The 21,558-nt window shown below is 36.5% G+C and overlaps 1 protein-coding gene across 1 annotated transcript in view; it reads right to left on the bottom strand.

The window, feature by feature from the left end:
• Nucleotides 1–21,558, bottom strand: part of LOC101163511 (cell surface glycoprotein MUC18) — a 67,010-nt gene that overhangs the window by 7,700 nt on the left and 37,752 nt on the right. The window contains exons 2-13 of the mRNA XM_023962439.1: nucleotides 20,780–20,913; nucleotides 19,221–19,449; nucleotides 19,046–19,116; nucleotides 18,812–18,899; nucleotides 16,740–16,919; nucleotides 13,326–13,453; nucleotides 11,226–11,370; nucleotides 10,745–10,860; nucleotides 9,413–9,554; nucleotides 7,817–7,947; nucleotides 7,103–7,244; nucleotides 4,537–4,560 (exon numbers count right to left, since the gene is read on the bottom strand). Of these exons, the coding sequence (XP_023818207.1) occupies nucleotides 4,537–4,560; nucleotides 7,103–7,244; nucleotides 7,817–7,947; nucleotides 9,413–9,554; nucleotides 10,745–10,860; nucleotides 11,226–11,370; nucleotides 13,326–13,453; nucleotides 16,740–16,919; nucleotides 18,812–18,899; nucleotides 19,046–19,116; nucleotides 19,221–19,449; nucleotides 20,780–20,913 (1,530 nt within the window). The remainder of the gene's footprint in view (nucleotides 1–4,536; nucleotides 4,561–7,102; nucleotides 7,245–7,816; nucleotides 7,948–9,412; nucleotides 9,555–10,744; nucleotides 10,861–11,225; nucleotides 11,371–13,325; nucleotides 13,454–16,739; nucleotides 16,920–18,811; nucleotides 18,900–19,045; nucleotides 19,117–19,220; nucleotides 19,450–20,779; nucleotides 20,914–21,558) is intronic.

Here is a 21,558-nt window from a genome sequence, read left to right as displayed (position 1 = left end):
AAAATTATCTATTCACTGACCTAAAAACATTTACCATCGCCAGGATATCAGCTCTGTGTTCATCCAAATAGGCTCTAATAAAACACTGCATAGTTAGGAATATGGAAGATCATAAAATACTTTTTTCTTTCTGTTTATTTGATTCTATTAAAGACACTTTGATAAGAATGACGGTACTTAGCCGCAGCTTAAGCGCTGTTTTAGGAAAGGTCCCGCCCCTTTAACTGTCTCCACCAATCATTCTTGGAGGCCTAATCATACGTCATCAGTCTGACCAATCAGAAGTGGTTAAAGTTTTCAGTTCCTTGTTCCGATTTAGCTCGTAAAGTCTCTCAGTTTCAACAAAAATAACAGCTAAAGCTTGTCTTTAGCGGTGTAGCTTTCCGCAGGATCCGGTGTCAGACCGTGGAACAAGTGAACAAAACAATGAAGCTCAGAGATGCTAGTCATTCTGCCTTCATACTGCATCTCCCATGATGCATTGGGTTAAAGTGACAGCGTCTCACATCAAACAGGTTTTCAATCTTCTTGATGAAATCATAGGTCAACAGTTTAGTTCTCCTTGAATGTTTGAGTTTATTAACAGCCAAACATCCCAGAGTTTGGTCCAAGTCATTTTTCTAACTGAAACACTTTTCTAATAACGTCTGGATTATTTTATATGTTAAACTTTAGAAGAAGTAATATCAACATTTAAAAAACAGGATTAAGGTGAAGTGGCCTACAGACACAATTAAACTAAGTTGAAACATTTTAATCATCTAAAAAGAAATTAAAAAAAAATTGTTAAAGTTTTCAAAGACTTCATTTTTTATTAAAACAAAAGAAAAACCAATAAAACTTCAACCTGTTCACTTTTTGTGTAGCTACAGAAAACATAAATATAATGTTAGTCTTTTTGTGTCAAATTTATCAAACATATTGTGATCATATAACTGTTCAAAAATTACAGTTGCCTTTGCACCAACATTGAAAACAATATTTAACAAATAAATCACTATTTAGAAAGAATATATTAGTTTTTTGTGAAGTTACATAAAATTGCGTGTTAATAAACTAGAGGGAAAAAACAACTACCAGGGTAAATTTTCAGATAATTTAGTTGAAAATTATTACGGAAAACGAACTTAACTTTTATTAGTTTTATGCAACTTCCAGCTTTTTCTGCCACAATTATCACAAAATGCACGTGAGATTGTGGAGGGACTGTCCATCAATACAGACTATAGAGTTTCTCCTTTTTTCATTTTTAGATGCTGGTGTGCCGCGGAACTTTGGTCAAGGATAAAGTGTGCCTTGGCTCAAAAAAGGTTGAAAAACACTGCCCTAAAACATTATGGGAACATTCATCATAATTATTTTAAACAAGCAATTGATCTTGTGATGGAAAGCATTTAGGCAAGTTTATCTTAAACTTTTGACAGAACAGATAGTTTGAGAGGCTGTTTTTTTTAAGCCACCCTCATATCTCAACCCTAGCCTGCTCTGAAGAAGCAGATTAGGTTACCAGCATGTGCTGCCATGGTGACATATTCCAGTTAGAGGATATTTGAGAATGGAAATCGAAAAGTTGAACCTGAAGTCACCAGTTGGTGGTTGTAATGGCTTCATGTAAACACAGTCAAAACTTTGTTTTAAAAGACGGTTTTTTAATTTTGGTTTCAACAAAATGAATGCACAAATGACTTTTTATTGCATAAAATATAAATTGAAAAATAAAATAAAAAAGGGCTTAAGAGAGCAGTTTTAGTGACAGATTTTTTATTTCTGTGCTGTGCATGAAGGCTAAACATGATCAGTGGATGTTCTGCAGTTTTTTTTACCAACTTAAATGAAAAAGAAGACGTTACAATACCAACTCCAATTTAGCTTTTATCCCGTAACTTGGTTGAAAAAATAAAGAAAAGCATAAAATGATACAACAGAGATTCTGAAAATATTTTAACTTTGTGGCACCCCAGCACTTGCTATCAACAAATGTTACCAACTTCAAGGGATTGTTTTTTTTACCCCCCCAAGGTTAAATCCTGGAACCCCTTTGAAACTAGGGATGTCCCGATCAGGATTTCTCTGCCCCGACCCGGTTCATTTGATTTTGAGAATCAGCTGGTACCGAGTTCTGATCTATGTGTACTGATACATTCAAAAATAAAAAAACAGATCCAGGTTTTCCCCTATTGTTATTTCATTAACCTTCTTTTATCCTTACACACTTAAACAGAGAACTTCTGTGAAGTACCTTAAACAATCGAGCAAAAATGTGTAACTATCATCTAGAAAAGTTAACAGTTAACCAGAGACAAGTGAGAAGGTTTAATGACTGTAGCTTTAAGATCTTCAGAACTCTTGAACATTTTCTATCTCATGGGATTCATATCTCCAATAAACACTCTTAAAAATAAAAACAATGACTTTCTTCCAAATGTTTTGTTGTAGCATGAAGATGGTGATGAGTATCCATGACTAGCTAATATCGATGGAACCATTTATTCGTTTGGATTATTTTTTCCTGGAGCTTGCACTTGGCAACCGTCTCTGTCGGGAGCATTCTCATTAATATTAAACAAAAACAAAAAAAATGGAATCTTTTTTGAATTGCCTTTAAAGGTCGTTGTTTGCGTTAAATATACCAACAGAGGCACTTGCTGTTAAACGTTTATTAAAAGAGTTTTTTAACCCTGAAGTCCGAACCTGTGAGCATCTTGCTAACTTTACCAAACCGTTTTTATTGCGCCTCCTGCTCAAACTAGTATTGCTGTGCCTTACGGCAATAAAAAGTCGTGATCCGTACCCGATATGTAGACTTCTAGTACAGTATTCATGTGTGAAAACAAGCTTGAAAAATAGTGTTTGCTGATCATTATAATGAGAATAAATTAAATATCGGGATTCAACGTCTGTTTCCGATCGAGTCTGAAACTACCTGATCTGGAATCTGGACATCTTTATCCAAAACCCAGAAAAGACCAGTAAAACAAATAAACATTTAACACATGATTGAGTATTCGTACAATATAGACGAGGAGTGTAACCATAAATGAAAAAAAATAAACTTCTTTTAAAGGGATCCTAAAATGTAAAAATGAAAGCCCAGAGAAAACAAACATCTCAGGGAGAATATCGTGCTTGTTGGTGTGATCAAACTACTTTTTTATTAACTGTAACCATACACTGTACCTCAACTTGTGTATTCTTCACACTGTGTATTTTTTAAATGTAGTGGGTCTGTGTACTCCTTTTTACTGATTGGACCATGAGTCTGGAATAAATTCTTTCTATCTATCTATCTATCTATCTATCTATCTATCTATCTATCTATCTATCTATCTATCTATCTATCTATCTATCTATCTATCTATCTATCTATCTATCTATCTATCTATCTATCTATCTATCTATCTATCTATCTATCTATCTATCTATCTATCTATCTATCTATCTATCGTGTCTTCAAACTCGACTCTGAAGAAATGAATCTTTAAGCTGGTATGAATCCCTTCAGTTGCGTGACTTGCAGTTTGAAGCTGATTACACATTGACAGGTCAAACTTTCTAAAACGGACTAATACAATAAGATAGCAAAGTCTGCACCTAACCTGTTCACAATATGATTCATCTCAGCTGTTTTTTAAGAACTGAAGTTAGTCATTGTAGCTCCATCCTTCTGACTTGCACATGCATGCCCAGCTGCAGGCGGATGCTCACATCAGGTTGTGACAGGAAATGTCTCTGAATGTAAGCCCCGAAGATAAGACTGTCAGAGTAGTTAAAAGCTCTCAAGAAGTCAGAACAAAGCAAATAAGAAGGGTTTTCAGATGGGTGGAAGACAAATGATATTTATAGGTTCTGTTTTGGCTAAATCTCTTAGTTTTTTTTCTTTCTCTAAACTAAACATAAAACGTACAAAAATAGAATTTTTACTTCATTTTTAATTTTTTCTGAATGGAATCCTCCACTTTAGGGTGCGATAATGCCAACTCTGTAAAAACTGTGATAAACACTAAAGCTTTATCAGGCTAAGTGCTGGTGATGTAATTCACTCTGACTTAAGCTGTTTACAACCTCAGTAAACAACTAGAGAGGCATTAAAATGCATTTATTTGTTGTGAGCTCTTACCTCTGCGTTTACTTTTAAAGCTTTCCTCACTGCGGTTTGGAAGACAAAGATTTACAAGCACAAAAGCATTTTTTAATGACAATGCACCTTTATTGATGTTTCCAGATACATGTCCTGCTTTATTTTATCCAGAAAAGCGTCTGTTAGTCTGCTTTGCTTTGAAAAATTGGCCTAAGCAAATGCCTTTTTACCACAGAAGCCTATAGTATTTGACTATTTTTGAACTTGAATTTGCTGTTGCCAAGATTTTTTCACTCTAACTCAAACAGAATATTCAATAAGCCCACAGGCTATCTCAAAGATCTGCCAGAAAACCAGAGACAGTCTCAGGGTGGAATATCTGTAAATAATGCATGTAACCCTTCGTTGTCACACAAAGGATTTAGTAAAAAGTGTGAACACAAAAAAAATCAACTTACCGGGAAATTTCATGATCCTGGGATCTGTGACAATGGAAAAAAGAAAAGTCAGGAGAAATGCCTAATAAAAAACATTCAAACACAGATGGAATGATCTAAAATAATCGGTTTAGTATAAAGAAAGTTTATTTTTGGGGAAAAAAAAGGTTGGTTTGAAAGATTTTTAAAAACGATTACAAGTAGAACGGTCAAAAGCAAAAATGAGCTGCTGAGTAACCCTGAACTGTCCTTTGGGTGTTTAACTCACAATGACTCCATCGTCTCTTAGAAATCTGTCTTTGAAGCTGATGACAGCTTTGCATGACACAGCAGTTTTTAGGAGGGAATCTGGATTTCTATTGCAGGACTTGTACACAATTTGGAAAAGTTAAACGTTAAAAGTTAAATGTGTGACTTTTCAAAGATGTCTTTGGATAAACTCAGACTGACTCGGTCCGGAACAAGTCCGTTTATTTTTGGTCCAAATCAAGTGGGTTTAATTTGGTCCGGATCGAGTCCTGAACCTAGCGCTTAGTCTGTATTCAGTGTCTTTCAAGCAGAACTTTCAAAAGCATGTGACTGAAGATCTCCTCAGTCATTTGCCAGGAATTACGAGGGCGGGGCAAAGCAACCAGAGAACCAATATTGGAAGTCCTGCACTTTTACAACCTTTTTTGAGATAGTAAACTGATTCAAAATTTATATTTCACTGACTAATTTTGATCGTCTGTATCAACATCAAGTACAACACATTTTACTTGCTGCTCTGGCACAGCGGAGGCGTGCTGCAAGGCGTTTACTAAGGAGACGACGGCTAAGAAGGTACGCTGATAAGTGCTTACGACATATAGCTTGTCGTGAAAACAGTAAAAGAAGCAATGTTTGTCACGTTAAAAGTTGTTTTAATGAGCCTGCATTCATCCAACCACATTTCAACTGTTAGCCAGTTCCTGCTGTGTCTCATTGTTTCTCCACATTTCTCCGTGGCTCATTGGTTGCTTCCTTCCTTCTATGTTCCTGCTAATGCCCAGCTACGGTGGGCATTTGGTCGAGTTGTTCCGCTCTAATTAGAGCCTAATTAGACTGAAGAAAACTCAGAGTGTACCAAAGCTCAGGACGATTGGAAACGAACCGAGACCACCTCCAAAGATGGCTCAGAGTTCTTCCTGGTCCCAGACCAGGGTCCGCTTGGGTGTATCCAGACTGAAAATTTGGTCCAGATTATCGAAGGAAACAAACTCTGGTTCACTTTGAGTGAACCAAATGTTTCCAGTCTGAATTAACTCTTAGAAATACACCCTGAATACACCCACTTTTAACATAATTTAGGAGCAAATGTATAAAACTTCACAGGAATTTTCAGAAACCACTTTAACAGCAACAACTGTTCTAACCTTTGAATTGATTTCTCCTTCCATGTTCACTATGCCATTCCAACTGTTGGCTAGTTCCTGTAAATTCTTCTTTGTTTTCATTGACAACTAAAGATTACATCCGGTGTTTGAGGCTAGAGAAATTATGACTCCCTTATCTGGAATTTAAAAAATGATTTAAGTAGTTTAAAAAACTGTTACAGCCCTCCAGTTCTTCCCGTTTCTTTCTGTTTGTTTTTCTGTTCTCTCTTTCAGCCACTCGATCAGCTGAGAGGTGGGACAGCTGATTGATGGGATGTCACCTGGACAGCTGAATGTCAGGAGAAGCTGAATTTGATAGAAGAAGAAGCTACGCTGTGAAGGAGGCTGCCGTTGTCTAGCTATGCAACTAAACTTGTGAACCTAAATGGGTTGTTGGGTACTGTTTTTTCAGCGAAATCCTCAGTATTCCCATGTTGGTTACTTTATTGCGTCCTGATGTGTGTAGTGGACTTGTGTTTGTAACGATTGGGGGCTCGTCTGGGATACTGGTATGAAGCCAAATAAAAATACATTTTAAGACTTTTAAGGATTCCACATTGTGAAAATACACAACTTTTTCCTTGTCAAATAAAAGTTTTTAAATAGTTTATAATTTTATTCTAGTAAAATGTTGAAATTTTTTTAGATTGTAGGACTATATTCTCATAATTTTACAACTTTCTTCTCGTAAAATTGTGATTTTTTTTGACTATTTACTTTACTATCATATATTTACTTTATTCTTTTATGGTGGCCTTAATACTTTGTTGTAAATTAGACCAGTGATCTAAAAAATGTTGTTTTTATTTTTCCTCAAAAATATGAAGCAACTAAAGAGCAGCAGAAAAGCTAAAAGCTAAAGAGCAGGAAGCTCAAGGAGCCAATTACTGCCATTAATTTAGGCTTCAAAGGCAAAGTTTCAAGCTCACAGAACTTCCTCTTCCTCTTTTATTTTCTTTTTAACTAAGCACATTTTCCCTAATTAACCAGGAGCCAGACTTTAGTGCAAAATCCGTGACACCTTCAGTTACAGTCATGTCACAGTACGAGAGGTCGACTGGAATAGAAAAAGGCTCCAAGACTGAAGAATCAGATGGACTCTTCAACACATCAAAGGAGCTTCAACAACTAAAAACCATGTATTATTTAAACTACAAAGATTTTTTCATGTTAAAGGAAAAAGCTGCTCTTACTGGCTTTGATGTGGTAGATTTTGGCTTCGGTGCCCATGTCGTTGGAAGCATTGCAGGTGGCGCTGACGTCCGAGGTGACCTCGATGGACACCACGCTGTTTACGGAGTCCTCATGTGCTTGGTTCACAATCTCCTTCCAGCTCTGTGGAGACACAATGTCAAACGCTGAATGTCAAACTGTAGTTTTATGCACATTTTACTCTCTTGGTATATTGCTAAGAAAACTAAAGAGAAATAATTGGGGGATTCTGCATCTTTATCCATAAATATTACAAAAACAGATTTGAACATTTCCTTTACTTGGTTTAATCAAATGCAAAAATTTGCCAAGTTTCTTAATTTCTTTAGTGAAAATAACTATAAATAAGATGCATGCGCACTAAAATGTTAAAATTTCTGTTCCAAAAATAGATTCAAATTTATGATAATAGTAAACAATAAAACTATCATAAATCTCTTTTGATTCAAAACACTTTAAGGTACTTTAACGTAAAATCTATGTGTACTAAGACCTATTCTACTTGGACTGCGTTAAAATAATTTAATTTTATTTACTTTCAGTTTGTTTTGATTAAGAAATGATTACTCCTGGCCAGCCTCAGTTTCTGCTAAAATCTGGGTTTAAGGATCAGTGCAACTAGAGATAGTTTCCATTTTACAGGAACATTAGGAATTAAACAGCATGCTGCTCCAGCTCCGATTAAAATGGAATACCTGGCTGCCAGCAATGGTCCAGGAGATACTGGGCCGAGGATGACCCACAGCCTTACAGCTCAGGTTCACGGTCCTGCCCACAGCTTCCTCCAGCTGCACCTCCTGCTCTCCTCCTTCCATCTCAGGGCTGCCTAAAAGTGCACATTTAGAGCCATCAGTATAACCATAACCAGGTGAGTCAATCTCCATAATCAATGCATTTATTGCATGCAGAAAGCATGGCATTAACCCGGATAACCAAAGCTTTAGAGGAAAACAATTGTTCAAACATACCAACTTAACATGTTCTATTTCACTTATTTGTTACATAAAGATGTGGCTGCGGGAACCAGTTTAGTGCTACGACAGAAATTATTTATTTTGAGACTAAAAACCCATCTTCAAAAAATGAATCTATTTGTCTTGTTTAGTTTTTTGAGGGGATAAATATGTTTTTAGAGATTTTTTGTTTTGTTTTTTCTTCTTCTTTAATCACAAAAATGATTATCGGGGTTTTCCTGTTTTTTTAATGAAGTACTTTGAGCTGTATTTATTAAAAAAGTTCAGTAAAAATGTTAAAAGGGCCTAAGAGTGCAGTCTTGTGTCAGATTTTCAATTTCAGTGCTGTGAATTGTTGCATTCTGTTTATCCAACAAACGTGAAGAATAAAACACGTGATCAGTGGATGTTCTGCAGTGTTTTACAAACACTTCATACATTTTTATGCAAATGGCACAGATAAAAATTGGTCATGTGTAAATAATATATGTTGAGAAACGGAGAAAAGTTGCAATCTTTATGGAAAAATTCACAAATGTATCGCAAATGAACCATGTTAAAACCGTAGAAGAATAAACAAACAGTAGAACATGTACCATGCATGATTATTACGCTGTTTTTCTGAAATCCGTTAGTGATGTGTGTCAATAACGTAATTTTAACATTACATGAGCGCTGTATACGGGATATAAAAGTTACACATCGGTCGTACATGTGGCAAAACGTATGTTAGACATATGTGGAACAGTCATAGAAAGCCACAAATTTGTGTATGCATCTTGCAAAAACCACGCACAACCACTTACGATTTGCATAACAAATGCATATAAACTATGTAAAATACACGTAAACTGCGTAAGTCTCAACCAACCAAAAATTTTGAACAGCTCAAAACTGAATTCCTGTAAAGACCTGATGGCCGAAACCCTCAATGGACATATGCGCACTACGATGAATGACGAACGCAAAAAACACTTATGAATCGCATATATCATGTAGGTTTCACGAAACACCAAAATCTCTTAAGTGGAAAATGCATAAAATGTACACAGTGGCTGTGTGACACGGACTTTAACTGTTGCCCCCCCCTCCTTTACTTTCACCTTTTTCACCTCTTTCACAGAAAGTCTCCATTGGTCTCTTTCTCAATTTCACTTTAGACAACCCAAAAAAAAAAAAACAATAAAGATCTAAAAAATTATTTTAATATTATTTTGCGTTTTTACTAAGAAGAAAATGTTCCTGTTTTCTTAACACACACGTGGTTTATCTGAGAGGAAATCTAATTCAATAAGGAAGTGAAGACAGATGGTTGAACTGCAGCAGAAGCGGACTGACCTTGGACGATGATGTGAACAGAGCCGCTGGTACGCAGGGCGGGCAGGGAGGGAACGGTCACCTCACATTTGTACTCTCCACTTGTTTGATAGGAGGCATCAGTCAGATGCAAAGTGTGCCCCTGTCCCACCTTTTTCCGATCCTGCACGCACCAAAAGACAAATTTTAACTATAACAAAATTTAACTTCTATAGTCACTCAAGAAATGGTCATTTTTTTATGTTTTAGATGCTTAACATGTGTGAAATAACAACAATCATATGTATAACAGAGGCAATGTAAAACAAAACCCAGTAAAACAAATCCTAGTATTTGTGAGAACAGATTTGTAACAATACAAAAAGGTAAACACAAAAAATTAGTAGTAGAATAGAAACAGTGTTATTGTGTTAAATCTTATCATAGGCACCGATTTACTTTACTACATCTTGGATGAAGGTCCACCCTCTGTCTTATCCTTTTTTTCTATCTCATCTTCCTCCTCCAACTAACTGGCAGGAGTTCTGCTCTTTCTGGTTGAAAGCCTCAACATTTTTTTACACTTTCTTTTACTACAAAAATTCAAAAAAAACAGCGAAAAACATTTTTTTTCTATCAACTCTCTACACTCTACCTAAAAGTGTTGCATATCCACGTTTAGTTGCATTTCTCAGCTTTCAAAATATGTTAGAATTACTTTGATAGCGCAAATAGACAAAGAGGTGTGGTAGTTCAACGAGAGAGTATTAGTTCCTGTCAACACTCCGGTGTTAAAGGGTTAATTGAACAGCGGCTTGCTCTGCCCTTAATGCTAACAGCGATTATTTCATGTTACTGGAAGTACTGGTTATTCATCTTTTTTCATCGCCTAAATTAAATTTACCAATATTTGTATGTATGTTTATTCTCCAATAGCAGCCAGAATAACAATAAGATGCTCACTGACATGATGCGTCCTTATACGCCAAATTATTCAGTAAATATGAAATAAAAAAATCAAGAATTTGCAGTCAAACCACAACTGAAGAAGTTGCACATCAAAAAACGTACGAAAAAACGTTGGAAAAAGTGGTAAAACAAAATGAAATTTGAAATATTTAGAGGAAAAAAGTTTAGTTTATTATAAAAGTGTGTCAGGGAAACCCTTTATTTAAAAGAGTATGACACCATAATCTGAAACAGAAAAGCAGAAAATCTATAAAGGCTTGACAAGTGTTGTTTAAAAAGAAGAATTATTGTCAAATTCCTGTTAGTAGGAAATTGTTCAACTTGACACAGTTCTTTTGTCTAAAGGGATTTAAAAAGTGACGACTCCTCCAATAGAAGCCAACATGCTTTTAATTTGATATATACCTTGTACCAGACAGTGGATGTTGGGAGGGAGGACAGAGCGTTGCAAGTGGCAGTCAGCTCCTCCCCTCTGAGCATCATCTCAGAGTCTTTCGGCACCACGAATGCTGGGTCCAAGTCTGCAGCAACAACAAAGAACAAAGATGTTTGGTCACAAGGCCGTACACAAGCAAAGTTAGAGTTAGATGAAGCCAGTTTAAACACAAACATTTAACTGGGTCTCATTAAAAGAAATGATAGATTTGTCTAAGATGCTTAAGTAAAAATATACTAGTATTAGGTCTTTAGCTACTGGTCACCGAAGTGCAGGAAAAGCTGAAAAGCAGATGCACAAGTGTAAAGTTGGAGAGCTACTTTTGAAGAACACATCTGCAGATCTGCAAGATTCAACCTCCTTATTTGGAATCATAAGTAAATAAAATAAAAAAAATAAAAACAATGACTATATTGTTAACGATCCTGTTTTCTGTGTGTTTTTTCTTACAGTGCACTGCCAGCTCCATCTCTCCTTTGACCTTGCTGCTCTCGTCCACGCCCAAAGGTCGGCACGTGTAAACGCCGCTGTCCTTACGCGAAACTGATGTCAGGGTCAAGATGTTTCCACTGCTGTTTAAAACCTTATTTGGCTCCTACAACAGACACAGACATTTTAGATTAATTACATTCATTTAATGGGTAAAAAATATGAAATGTGTTTTCATATTGACTTCTGTGCAGAAGAAAATGTTAACAAAGTCCAGAAATAACCCTAGAGACCCAGAGAAAAACGTTCTGCAAGACTTTTCAAGTCCCACTCCGATCATCTTTTCATCTATTTTCAAAGTGTTCCCAGTGGTCTTTTAATTATAATTATGTAGTTTTTAGCCAAAAACAAAGAAACAAAACAAAACCCCGTGTTGTTTTCTAGGACATAGCAGCAGGAGTTCTTTAAAAATTCACCTTTGAGTTGCGGGCCGGACTTTTGGCACAGAAAAAGTACCTCCTTCATGTCACCCTTAGCTGAGAGCTCTCTGTTTACACTCTCCCGCTAGCTTACAACTTCACAATCTCAACCTAACATTAGCAGTTCAACAAAAATGGTGAGCAATATTGGAGCTATCCAGCCGCCTATCCAGCTATTGAGGCAGATGCCTGCTCAGACGAGGAAAACAAAAATAGATATATAGATATATATTAATTGTCCCTAAAACAGTGAAATTAAAAAAAAGAACTTCCAGGTATGTGAAACAGTCATACGTTAAAATTAACAACTAAAAGAAATATAAAAATACATCAAAATTGTAACACTCCTCTAGAAAAATACAGGGAATAAAAATGTGATTGCTGCCAAAGTGTATTTGTCATTAACAAAAAACTAAATGTGCAATGATAAAATTGTTAAAAATTGTAAAACCTAAAAAAAACAATAAATCTAAAAAAACATGATCACATCTGTTAATTGTAAAGATGTACAAGGATCTATTTGTCTGCAAGTGAATGCATTGGATTGGGGCGGAGCAAGGAGCGTATTTTGTCTATATCATAAATAAGTTTCTTTTTAAGTTTCTTTGCTCTTGATTCACAACAATTTAAATAAAGAAATATTAAAAAATGTAATGTTGAGCTAAGTTTTTTTTTTATATATGTCCTCCATCATCAGAAAAATGCTAAAAATGTGTTAAAAACACAAAAAACACAATTTTCAACAAACTTTTTTTGTTTGCTCATTTTAGGCAGCATCAATTAACAAAAACACAAAAAAAAATTAAAATCCTTTTTTAATATAATACACAAAAAATCAGTGGCCAAATTTGCTATGGGACTCTCTAGGATTAAAATGTGTGACTAAGGTGTCAAGACAAAAGCAGACAGTATGAAAAGGTGGCTCAGGTATTACATATGCACGGTTTTACGTGTTGTTTGATGGTATTTGAAAAATACCAAACCCCCTTAAATTTCCTTTTCGGTTTTCCAATTTGGCAAAATGTTCTGACATTGATACCACAAACATTGTGGAGTATTTAATATTTTTTGATTTATAACCAGAAATTTGTTTCTATATATGAAGTCAGACATCAAAGACATTGGGACTGTCTCCTAAAAGAAAAGTATTGTGAAGCACCAGAAAACCAAACTCGTTTGGTTTTAAATCACATTTGTTTTCGCTATTTTGCTAATGATTACCTAATGATTTCAGTCATTTGCAGGAGAGTAAAATCTCATGATGTGGAAAACTACTCCTTTGTGGCCCGCCTCCCTAAACTTGTTTCTAAAATCATTCATGGCTGTAAGAATGACCAACATCAATGTCCATGACTGCCTAATTAGGAGAGGTTCAGACTGCAGTCAGCTGAGTTTTGTGATCCCCTCACAAAGAGTGTGTGTCTGACACAGCAATGAGACTTGTCAGTGTGGCCTCCGGTCCCAGACCCCAGTCTGGATCTGCAGGGTCAGGGCCGACAGGGTCCTTATAGAACTTGCACACTCATGTCTACATGAGGCCCTGTGAGCTCTGCATATCAAAAACATTCTCGACGTTTCGCTTGTGTGTCGCCCCATTCTCTCCTTGGGACCTATAGGGTGAGAAAGGCCGTCCCATTCTTACTTGTCCTCTGTTGAAAATGACGTGAGGCGGGGGGTTGCCATCGCCCTGGCAACCAAGCTTCACAGTATCCCCCTCTTTGACCAGGCCCTGGGGCAGCTCCTTCCACAGCTTCATTGTGGTTGTGGGGTCTGCACACACATGCACAAATTAGACCAACCTGTTCAGGGAGCTGGTAACCTCATTTTGAATTTTCATTACGCGCTGACTTCTCAGCTTGTTGGCTTCTACAGAAAACAAGAATTACGATTATGTCACTCTTTTATTATTTTAAACTTGCAAAGCTGAAAAAACACGTTTTTAGAACATCCAAGACATTTTTACAGGTTTTAGTACTCATAATGTTCTACACCGTCCAAAGCTTTTCTCGATATCAGCACAGTCGAGATTTTTTGTTTGTGTCATTAAGAGCTAAGATGTAGAATAAAGGAAAATTCTTATTAAAGTAAGTCAAAATCCTTTTGCTCCAAACTCTTGACAATAGAAAAACTTGATTTAAGACTAAAAAAACTGAAATTGCTTGAATAGAATTTTTGGTTCAATTTTAAAGGAAGTTAGATAAGAATTCAATTAACTGAACTTCATTGTTATTGTTTTGGAAACAAAAATGTATTTTCTAAGAACAGATTTTGGTTTTTAGGATTTTTTGTCAAGCTGGGCCAACTTGTACTAAGATGTATTCTAATTTTTTAGAAAGTCATTTCCACTTATTACACCCATTTTTGTCACTATTTAAAATAAACTACTTAACTCAAAAAACAAAAAGTTTTTGCTTAGAAATAGCAAAACAGTACTTATTATTGGGATGGATAACATTCATTTTGAAGTAATTCTAACAGTTAGCTTTTTAGCTTATTTTTCCTCTTTTCTTGTGTGGAACTCCTTGTTTTTAGATTTTATATATAAAACAAATAAAATTTCTTGTTAAGTAAAAATGACTTGCTGCATGGATAGACAATTCTACTACTTTTTAGTGATTTTCCTTTAAGATTAGCATTCTTTTCCTTTATTTACACCACTTATTTTGTGGTGCACTCCAATAAAAATTAGGTTTTTGCTGTTTTTAACCTTTCCTGGTGGCATTTTTCTGACGATGGAGGTCATATATCCAGATAATTAATCTAAAAATTGCAATTCTGAGTATTTCTTTATTCAAATCACGAGCAAACATATAGAATGTCACTTATGGTGTAGATACTATGTTAGGTGGGCCTCATACTCTCTGCTCCAATCTCTCAGCAACAGGGAGGGGATGGGGGACGGGGTTGCTCTGCACCCACAGTCCCGGCCCCAACTTAGAGGTGAATTTCTAGTGAACTTCTGCCGCTCTGCAGAAACTATGCCCTAGAAAACGACGCAGGTTCTTTTATTTTGCCACAAAACGGCACAATCATAATTAAAAGACCACTGGGAATGATTTTACAATAGATCAAAAGAGGATCACATGATCACTTTCTGGGTCAACTTAATTTACGTGTTTGGATTAAGTTTTTATACATTATAAAGACCAACAGTAATCAGATCATTAGAGGAAGAGAAATTGCTAAAAAAAAAACTTAGACCTTTCATATTGTGGCATCTCAAGTATTGTAGCATTTAAATCTCAAATGTTTATCGACAACTAATTTACATTTGTTTAATAAAATATACTGAAACCTGCCAGGAAACCTGTGACTGCAGAGTTTCCAGCGTGGGTGTTTAATGAATATTCTGCTAACAAATGCTCGATTGCTTTAACATCTGTTATTGTCAACCATGGAGAAAAAGAACCTCCAGCAAGGACACAAACAATGGGGAGGCTGAAAAAAAACAATAAATATGATTTAGATGATGAGTCTATGTATGAAAAAATAAAAACTTAAACAGCAAAAGCAACAGCATGAAAAATTCATCAACAGGGAGATACTCGAAGCAAGTCTATTTATAAAGAAAATGCAGCAAAACAGCCTTAGGTTTTGTTAAGTAAAGATATAAATACACAACAGTGCTTAATACTGTAAAGTACTTAGTGAGTAATACAAAAATATAGCATTTTTCAAATAATTACCAGCTCTTTTTTGGGACAAAATACTCTTAGCAAAGTGGTTGATGGATAAAAAAAAGCAACACGTGCAATAAAAATCCAGTCCAGTTAAATCAGATTTGAAACTAACAAACCAGGTCATTTCAGGGTGAAGGAGGATTGCTTTTCTTAACTGATTAAGACCTATTTCAGCACAAGCGTGGCTCTGCTCCCCCGTCTGGAGGGCAATTTACCTCGGGTCTTAATAGGTTAAAGGTGCCATTAATTACCCGATTTACAGCCCTGCAGCAGCACACGGAGCTCTCCGTCTCCATTATGAAAGCATTTGTTTCATCACTTTGTTGAGTGGCTATATAATGTTTTTGTGCTTTAAAAAAGATTTGGGAGGTCATGTTTACAAGGTGACACAGAGGGAAGAACACTTCTTTCTGGATTCGGAGAGCATTTTCACAAGAAATATGGAGTAAAATGCACCTGAAACTCCAAAATGCGCGCAAGCAAAACAATCTTACTCTTGAAACCTAAAAATACGTTAAATTAAAACAATTTCTGCTCGAGAGAAATTCTCTCTCTTCTCTTATGACACAGAGCAGATCACCACGTTACGAATATGCCACAACAGCCAGCCAATCACAGACACAGACATGAAGGATGATGCTGATTGGTCAAAAATTTTTCCAATCGCAGACAATCTTGAGCTAGTCTACGAGTTGATTGAACATATTTTTAAGTTTCAAGAGTAAAATAGTTTTGATTGTATTTTTGAGTTTAATGTACATTTTTATATTTCAAGTGCAAATTAATTTATTGAAGACACAAAATTTTAAAGTTTTATGCTCACAACAGTGAATGTTGTGTATGAAATAATGGCACAAAAATCATTATATAAAGATATATATATATATATATATATATATCTTTATATATATACTTTTTTTTCTTAATTAATAATAATAATAAATCTTTATGCAAACAAAGGAAAGCATAAAATTGTGATTACAAAAGAAAGACAACTTACTGGTTGGACATAAGCAATAAAATCCAGGTAATTAAACATCATGCAGTAAGATCTTAAAGCAAGTACTACAGTTAATCCATGGTATTACTATCAAAATGCAAGCTTTATACTAAATTCTCTGAACAGGTCTTGCAGAAAGACCAGAATTTACTCAAACAAACTTAAGGTAAATTGGGATTTTTTTCTGTCTTGCATTTCTTTTGCTCAAACATGGCTGCTCTTTGGTACTGCAAAGACATCAGCACGTACGACTTTCAGGTTGAGCCCAAAACTTAAAATGTAATAAGTAATAAAACAATAAATTAAGTGTGTCCCAAAATGGAAAAAGCTGTGAAGAAGCACATCATGAGACAATTTCAAGCACATGGTAGCTTACAATGAACTGTGATGTTGATGGCACGGGTGTTGGTGGTCCTGATGGCTCCTGGAACCGCAAAGCTGACCTCACAGAGGAAAAGGGAATTCTTGTCCTCTTTCTCCACCTTGTAATCCAGCGTGCTCTGGACAGAGTAGAAACCACTGGACTCCCGTGTCACCAGAATGAGAATATTTGCCTCTGGAAAATGGAGAAGACATGGTATGTAGTAAAAACTGGAGCAAAGCTATTCTGCTAAGTAGACCTTGAGGTTTAGAATTACATGTTAATTAGAGATACATTTTATCTTCCTCTTTGTTCCCTCTCCTCTAAGAAAGAAAATCAAATCATTTTTTCTGAATTAGTTTGTAGAGAAGCATTTGAAACAATACTTTATTTAATCAAATTTATACACACAAACAAATAAGAGTTATTATTAGAAATTTTAAAACAGAAGCATGAACTTTGAGCTTTGAGTTTAAAGCTAGTCAGTAGAGGGGTGCTGCGTTATTACATTTTGGTTTATGAAAACATGAGAGCAATATTAAAATCAATTTTAGCATCTAATCCCCGCCTGACGGTCAATGGTTTGATTTCCAGCTGCCTAATGGGTCCTTAGGCCACCCACTGAACCTTCACATGTGTTTTGGTTACCCCAAAGAACACATTTTTGAGTTTTTAAAGATAATTTTTCATTTATTTTATTTTTTGTTTGTTTGCTTGTTTTGCTTTTTCATTTTGGGTAGCAGGATTTATCAGCAAAAAAGAAGAAGGAAAAAAAATCAATAGAATTAAACAAAAAAAAGCAGTGGTCAGGTTTAACCCCTTTGGTCCTCCAGGGCTAAGCTCATTTTTAAAGTACTGTTGAAAACTTTTACCTAGTTTCTCTGGATGAGAAACTAGGTAAAGTGCTGTCTGTACGTTAATTTAGAAAAACATTCAGTATTTTGTCCAAAACTATTGGAAAGTCATTAAAAAGTTCTTATCATATATTAGCACTATATCACCTTTAAAACACAATATTATAGTCCCACTCTAATCAAATTTTTACCTATTATTAAAGCGTTTAAATCTTTCTTTCTTTTATATATGTCCTCCATTATGAGAAAACGCGTTAAACCCACTCAAAACACAATTTTAATTAGAGTGGGTCTTTAAAGTTAAGGCTTTAAAAAGATTTTAAAGCATCTGCATGAAGCCTGATACTACCAGAACAGTAGCACAAGTCTGTAACAGAAGTAAATTATTTGAAGCATCATTTATGTGTTCCACAAGCAGAGTAATAGCACCAATGTGCTAAGATTGAACCCTTTAACACTGGAGATGTTGCTGGCGGCACTTAACACATGGTCTTTGACCTACTATAACTGTTCAGCAGTTTATGCACTCAACACGAAGCAGCTGGTCCTGATGCAGCGAAAGGCGACTTCTCGTATCTGTCATGGTTTGGGTTTCTTTGTATTGGTTTTTGCTTTCTTTCTTGTTCTGTCATGTTTGAGTTCTGTTTCCTGTTTTATTTTGAAAGGTTTCCTGTTTTGTCATGCTTTTGAGTTTTACTTCCCTGGTCCCAATCTCTTCTGATCATGTTCACCTGCGTCTTGTCATTCCTGTTTGTATATAAGTCTTGTGTCTGCCTTCCTCTTGTGCTGGTCAATTACCGTCTCCCTTCTGCCATGTGTTTATGCTATGCCCACAGTGAGTTTTAGTTTTGTTTTCCTGCTTAGCAGCACCTTTTGTTTGTTGATTAAATCCTTTGCCCTGTAATCGTGTGTGTCTCTGTGTCTTGGGTCATTCACGCTCACCAGCCCCCCCTACCTTACTGTATCGCCTTTGAACCAATATTCAACCCCTTATGTTAGTGAGTTGCAAAGCCACCATTGTCAGCAACAGAATCATTTGTTTCACGTTGATTGCAGAAGCTCTTAACTACTGTAGAGTGCTGCATATCAGCATAAGACTGCTTTTGTCTGCTTCAGAATCAGCTGGAAATGTGCTAATTGTGTAAACACTTGAAGAGTTATGTTAATAACTCCTAACTTCTCCTGGTAAATGCATAAAAACACTTTTACATACAATAAATGGGGTGTACTTACTGTCTGGGACAGGTGTTAAATACTTTTCATTCTTGTACCATGTGATGTTGGGCTTGGGGAAGCCATTCCGAACCTCACATGAAGCCACCTGGAGCAGAAGATCACAATGAAAAAAAACTCACAGAGACTGAACGATAAATACCATTAGAGAGAAGAAATACAGCAAAAATCTGACAGCACAAACAATTTTTGGTTAACAATGTCAACAACAACAACAAAAACAGATCGATCCACCTTAGAGAGACCTTGTTTCGTCACAGATATTCCAGTAAGGGCACCTTCAATGACTGGAGACTCTGGTGGATCTGAAACAGCAAGAACATCCCAAGTAATGCAACTATTAAACATAGACTTTTTTTTTTTTTGAAAAAGGAATAAACTAAAAGGTTTGTTCAAACGATATCCTTACGAAAGACACGGAGGTTGGTCCTGCTCTCATTAGTCCCAGCAGCCAGTCCATTAACCTGGCAGAAGAACTCCCTCTCGTCAGAGAGCTGCACCTTCCGGATCACCAGGATGGCTTCCTTCTCTTCCAACTTCACCTCGATGCGACCGCTGTAATCTGTGTTGTTGTCAATCACTTGCTGAGACACGTCAGCGTAGTAGATGCGCACTCGTGTGCCGTTTCCTGCCGCTTTCTACAGATGGTCAACAGCGCTGTTATTCTTCCGAAACCAGAATTTGCAGCCTTGATTGTTATATGCTCGAAAAATTCTCAATGGTTAATGGTTTCCTGTTAACCCTTTAACACCAGAGCCAGCTACATCTAAATACATACTCTCTGACATATAACTCTTCAACCGATTACAAAATCAATGTGAATCAGCTGATTCGGACACAGTAAAAGGCAGCTTTGCATGTTGGCTTTGGACCAAAACGCAACACAATACTAACCTAGTGCATTAGTCACAACATGCAAGGGGGAGTCATGCTACGTTAACGGAAACGTGCCCAACGACCGCATTCAATGAAAAGTCGCATGAAATAAAAACTCTGTCGTTGGACCTGATCTTCTGTCTCCTGACCCTGTATCTGACTCTGTTTGCCTGCAGTCTGCCTTGACTCTCGCCTGAATCCTGACTACCCTGTCTCTCCTCTGATGATCTTATGCCTGTTGTCAACCCCTGCCCGCCTGACTCTGATTTAGCTTTGTGGAATCTTAGTTGAGCTAATAGACCTGCTGCATTTGGATCCAGCCGTCTGCCTTGTGACATTAACGACTAAATTGTGTAAAGACACCATACAACAGAATCATCTATATGTCATAGTGCGTCTGACTAACAATATCCTTACAAAATCTTCATGATACACTTAGCACATTCACGAGAATGGTACATTCCATTTTATGACATCTCTTAATGTGACCTTACGAGCCTCAAAGGACGTGCAAGACACACCCGCACTCCCTGTAAGATGCAACTTCACCTATTTTTGACCCTCCACGGCAACCATACAGGTCACTTCCTATACGAGTGTATGTGACTAAGGCATGAGTGTTGCAGAACGATGCAAAGCCGTTTTTCTCCACATCAGAATGAGCTGGAATTAAGTTAATTGCGTAAACAATTGAAGAGTTACAGTAGTTGAAAGAAATAAAACTAAAGCTCCTGTGTTAAAGGATTAAATATAAACTATTACAGATTTATTGAAAATACTATGCAGTTTGAGTTCAATTAAAAGCAAGAGAAACATCTCAAGAAGTTATAATAAATAAAGCAGCATTATGAGCAATGACCTGACCCCATTAAATCTAATCCTACCGGTCTAGCTTTTTAATCCTTTAAAACCAACGTTTATCCCTTTCTTTTAAATATTTCCAAGACTACATTTTTTTTTTCCACAAAGTTTGATGGTACCGCTAGGAACTAAAAAAAAACAAACATGTGACTGTTAGGACTGGTGGTTTTTCCTTCACGAATGATTAGTTTCAGACAGACAATGTAAGTTCTTCTTCTTCATCTTACTCACCACAAACCACTGGATCATGAAGAAACTGGGTTCCTTCTCAATGTCAGTGAAGCTGTAGTGGCAGGGAATCGAGGCCGAGTCACCCAGGTACACCTCAAGGTTGTCGACCATAGTCAGCTTTACCTTGCCCAAAACTGGAAGAGACAGAAACAATATAGAATAACAAACAACATTCATCTAAATCAGTGCTTCTGATTGCGGCTCCCGTTACTGTTTTAAAGCCGAACTTTTATTCTGTTTATATTGTGTTTGGCAGAAGTCGGATTCTCCTCTGAAGCCAATCTAAAGACAAGCTGCCATGTTAGCAGAACAAAGAAGAAAGGGCTTCTTGTCCACATGGCATCATTTTCATCTCCTCCCTGCCTGGCTGATTGTAACCATAAAACCACATCTTGGCATCGGTTCCCTAGGCACCACTGGGGGAATGCAGACATGTGAAGGCTAGCCAGTTTGACAGTGAGCTGTTGCTTCAGAGCGCCAAGATCTTTTTCTGCCATGTTGAACTTGGCTGCTGATGTAGGGAGGCCCACTCAGACAGTGACAAGGGAAAACAAAGATGGCACCAAAAAAGGCTCGTTTTTTTCCTGTTTCATATGGTCTCTAAATGATGGACAGCCGCACCCCCTCTCCGCACCCCTCTCCCACTCGTGCCTCTTACAATGTCAAGTGTTCTTATAGTGTAACTGTATTCCCTGGACTAAGAGTCTTGATAATAATTAACACTTTCAGATGCTACTTTTAAAGATCTACTCCAATAAAAAAGTTTTGTCATGTGTTTT

Source organism: Oryzias latipes, chromosome 14 (assembly GCF_002234675.1).
Source record: "Oryzias latipes chromosome 14, ASM223467v1".
Lineage (NCBI taxonomy): Eukaryota > Metazoa > Chordata > Actinopteri > Beloniformes > Adrianichthyidae > Oryzias > Oryzias latipes.
The sequence above is the reverse complement of the archived record's forward strand: the minus strand, read 5'-3'. Positions and strand labels throughout refer to the sequence as shown.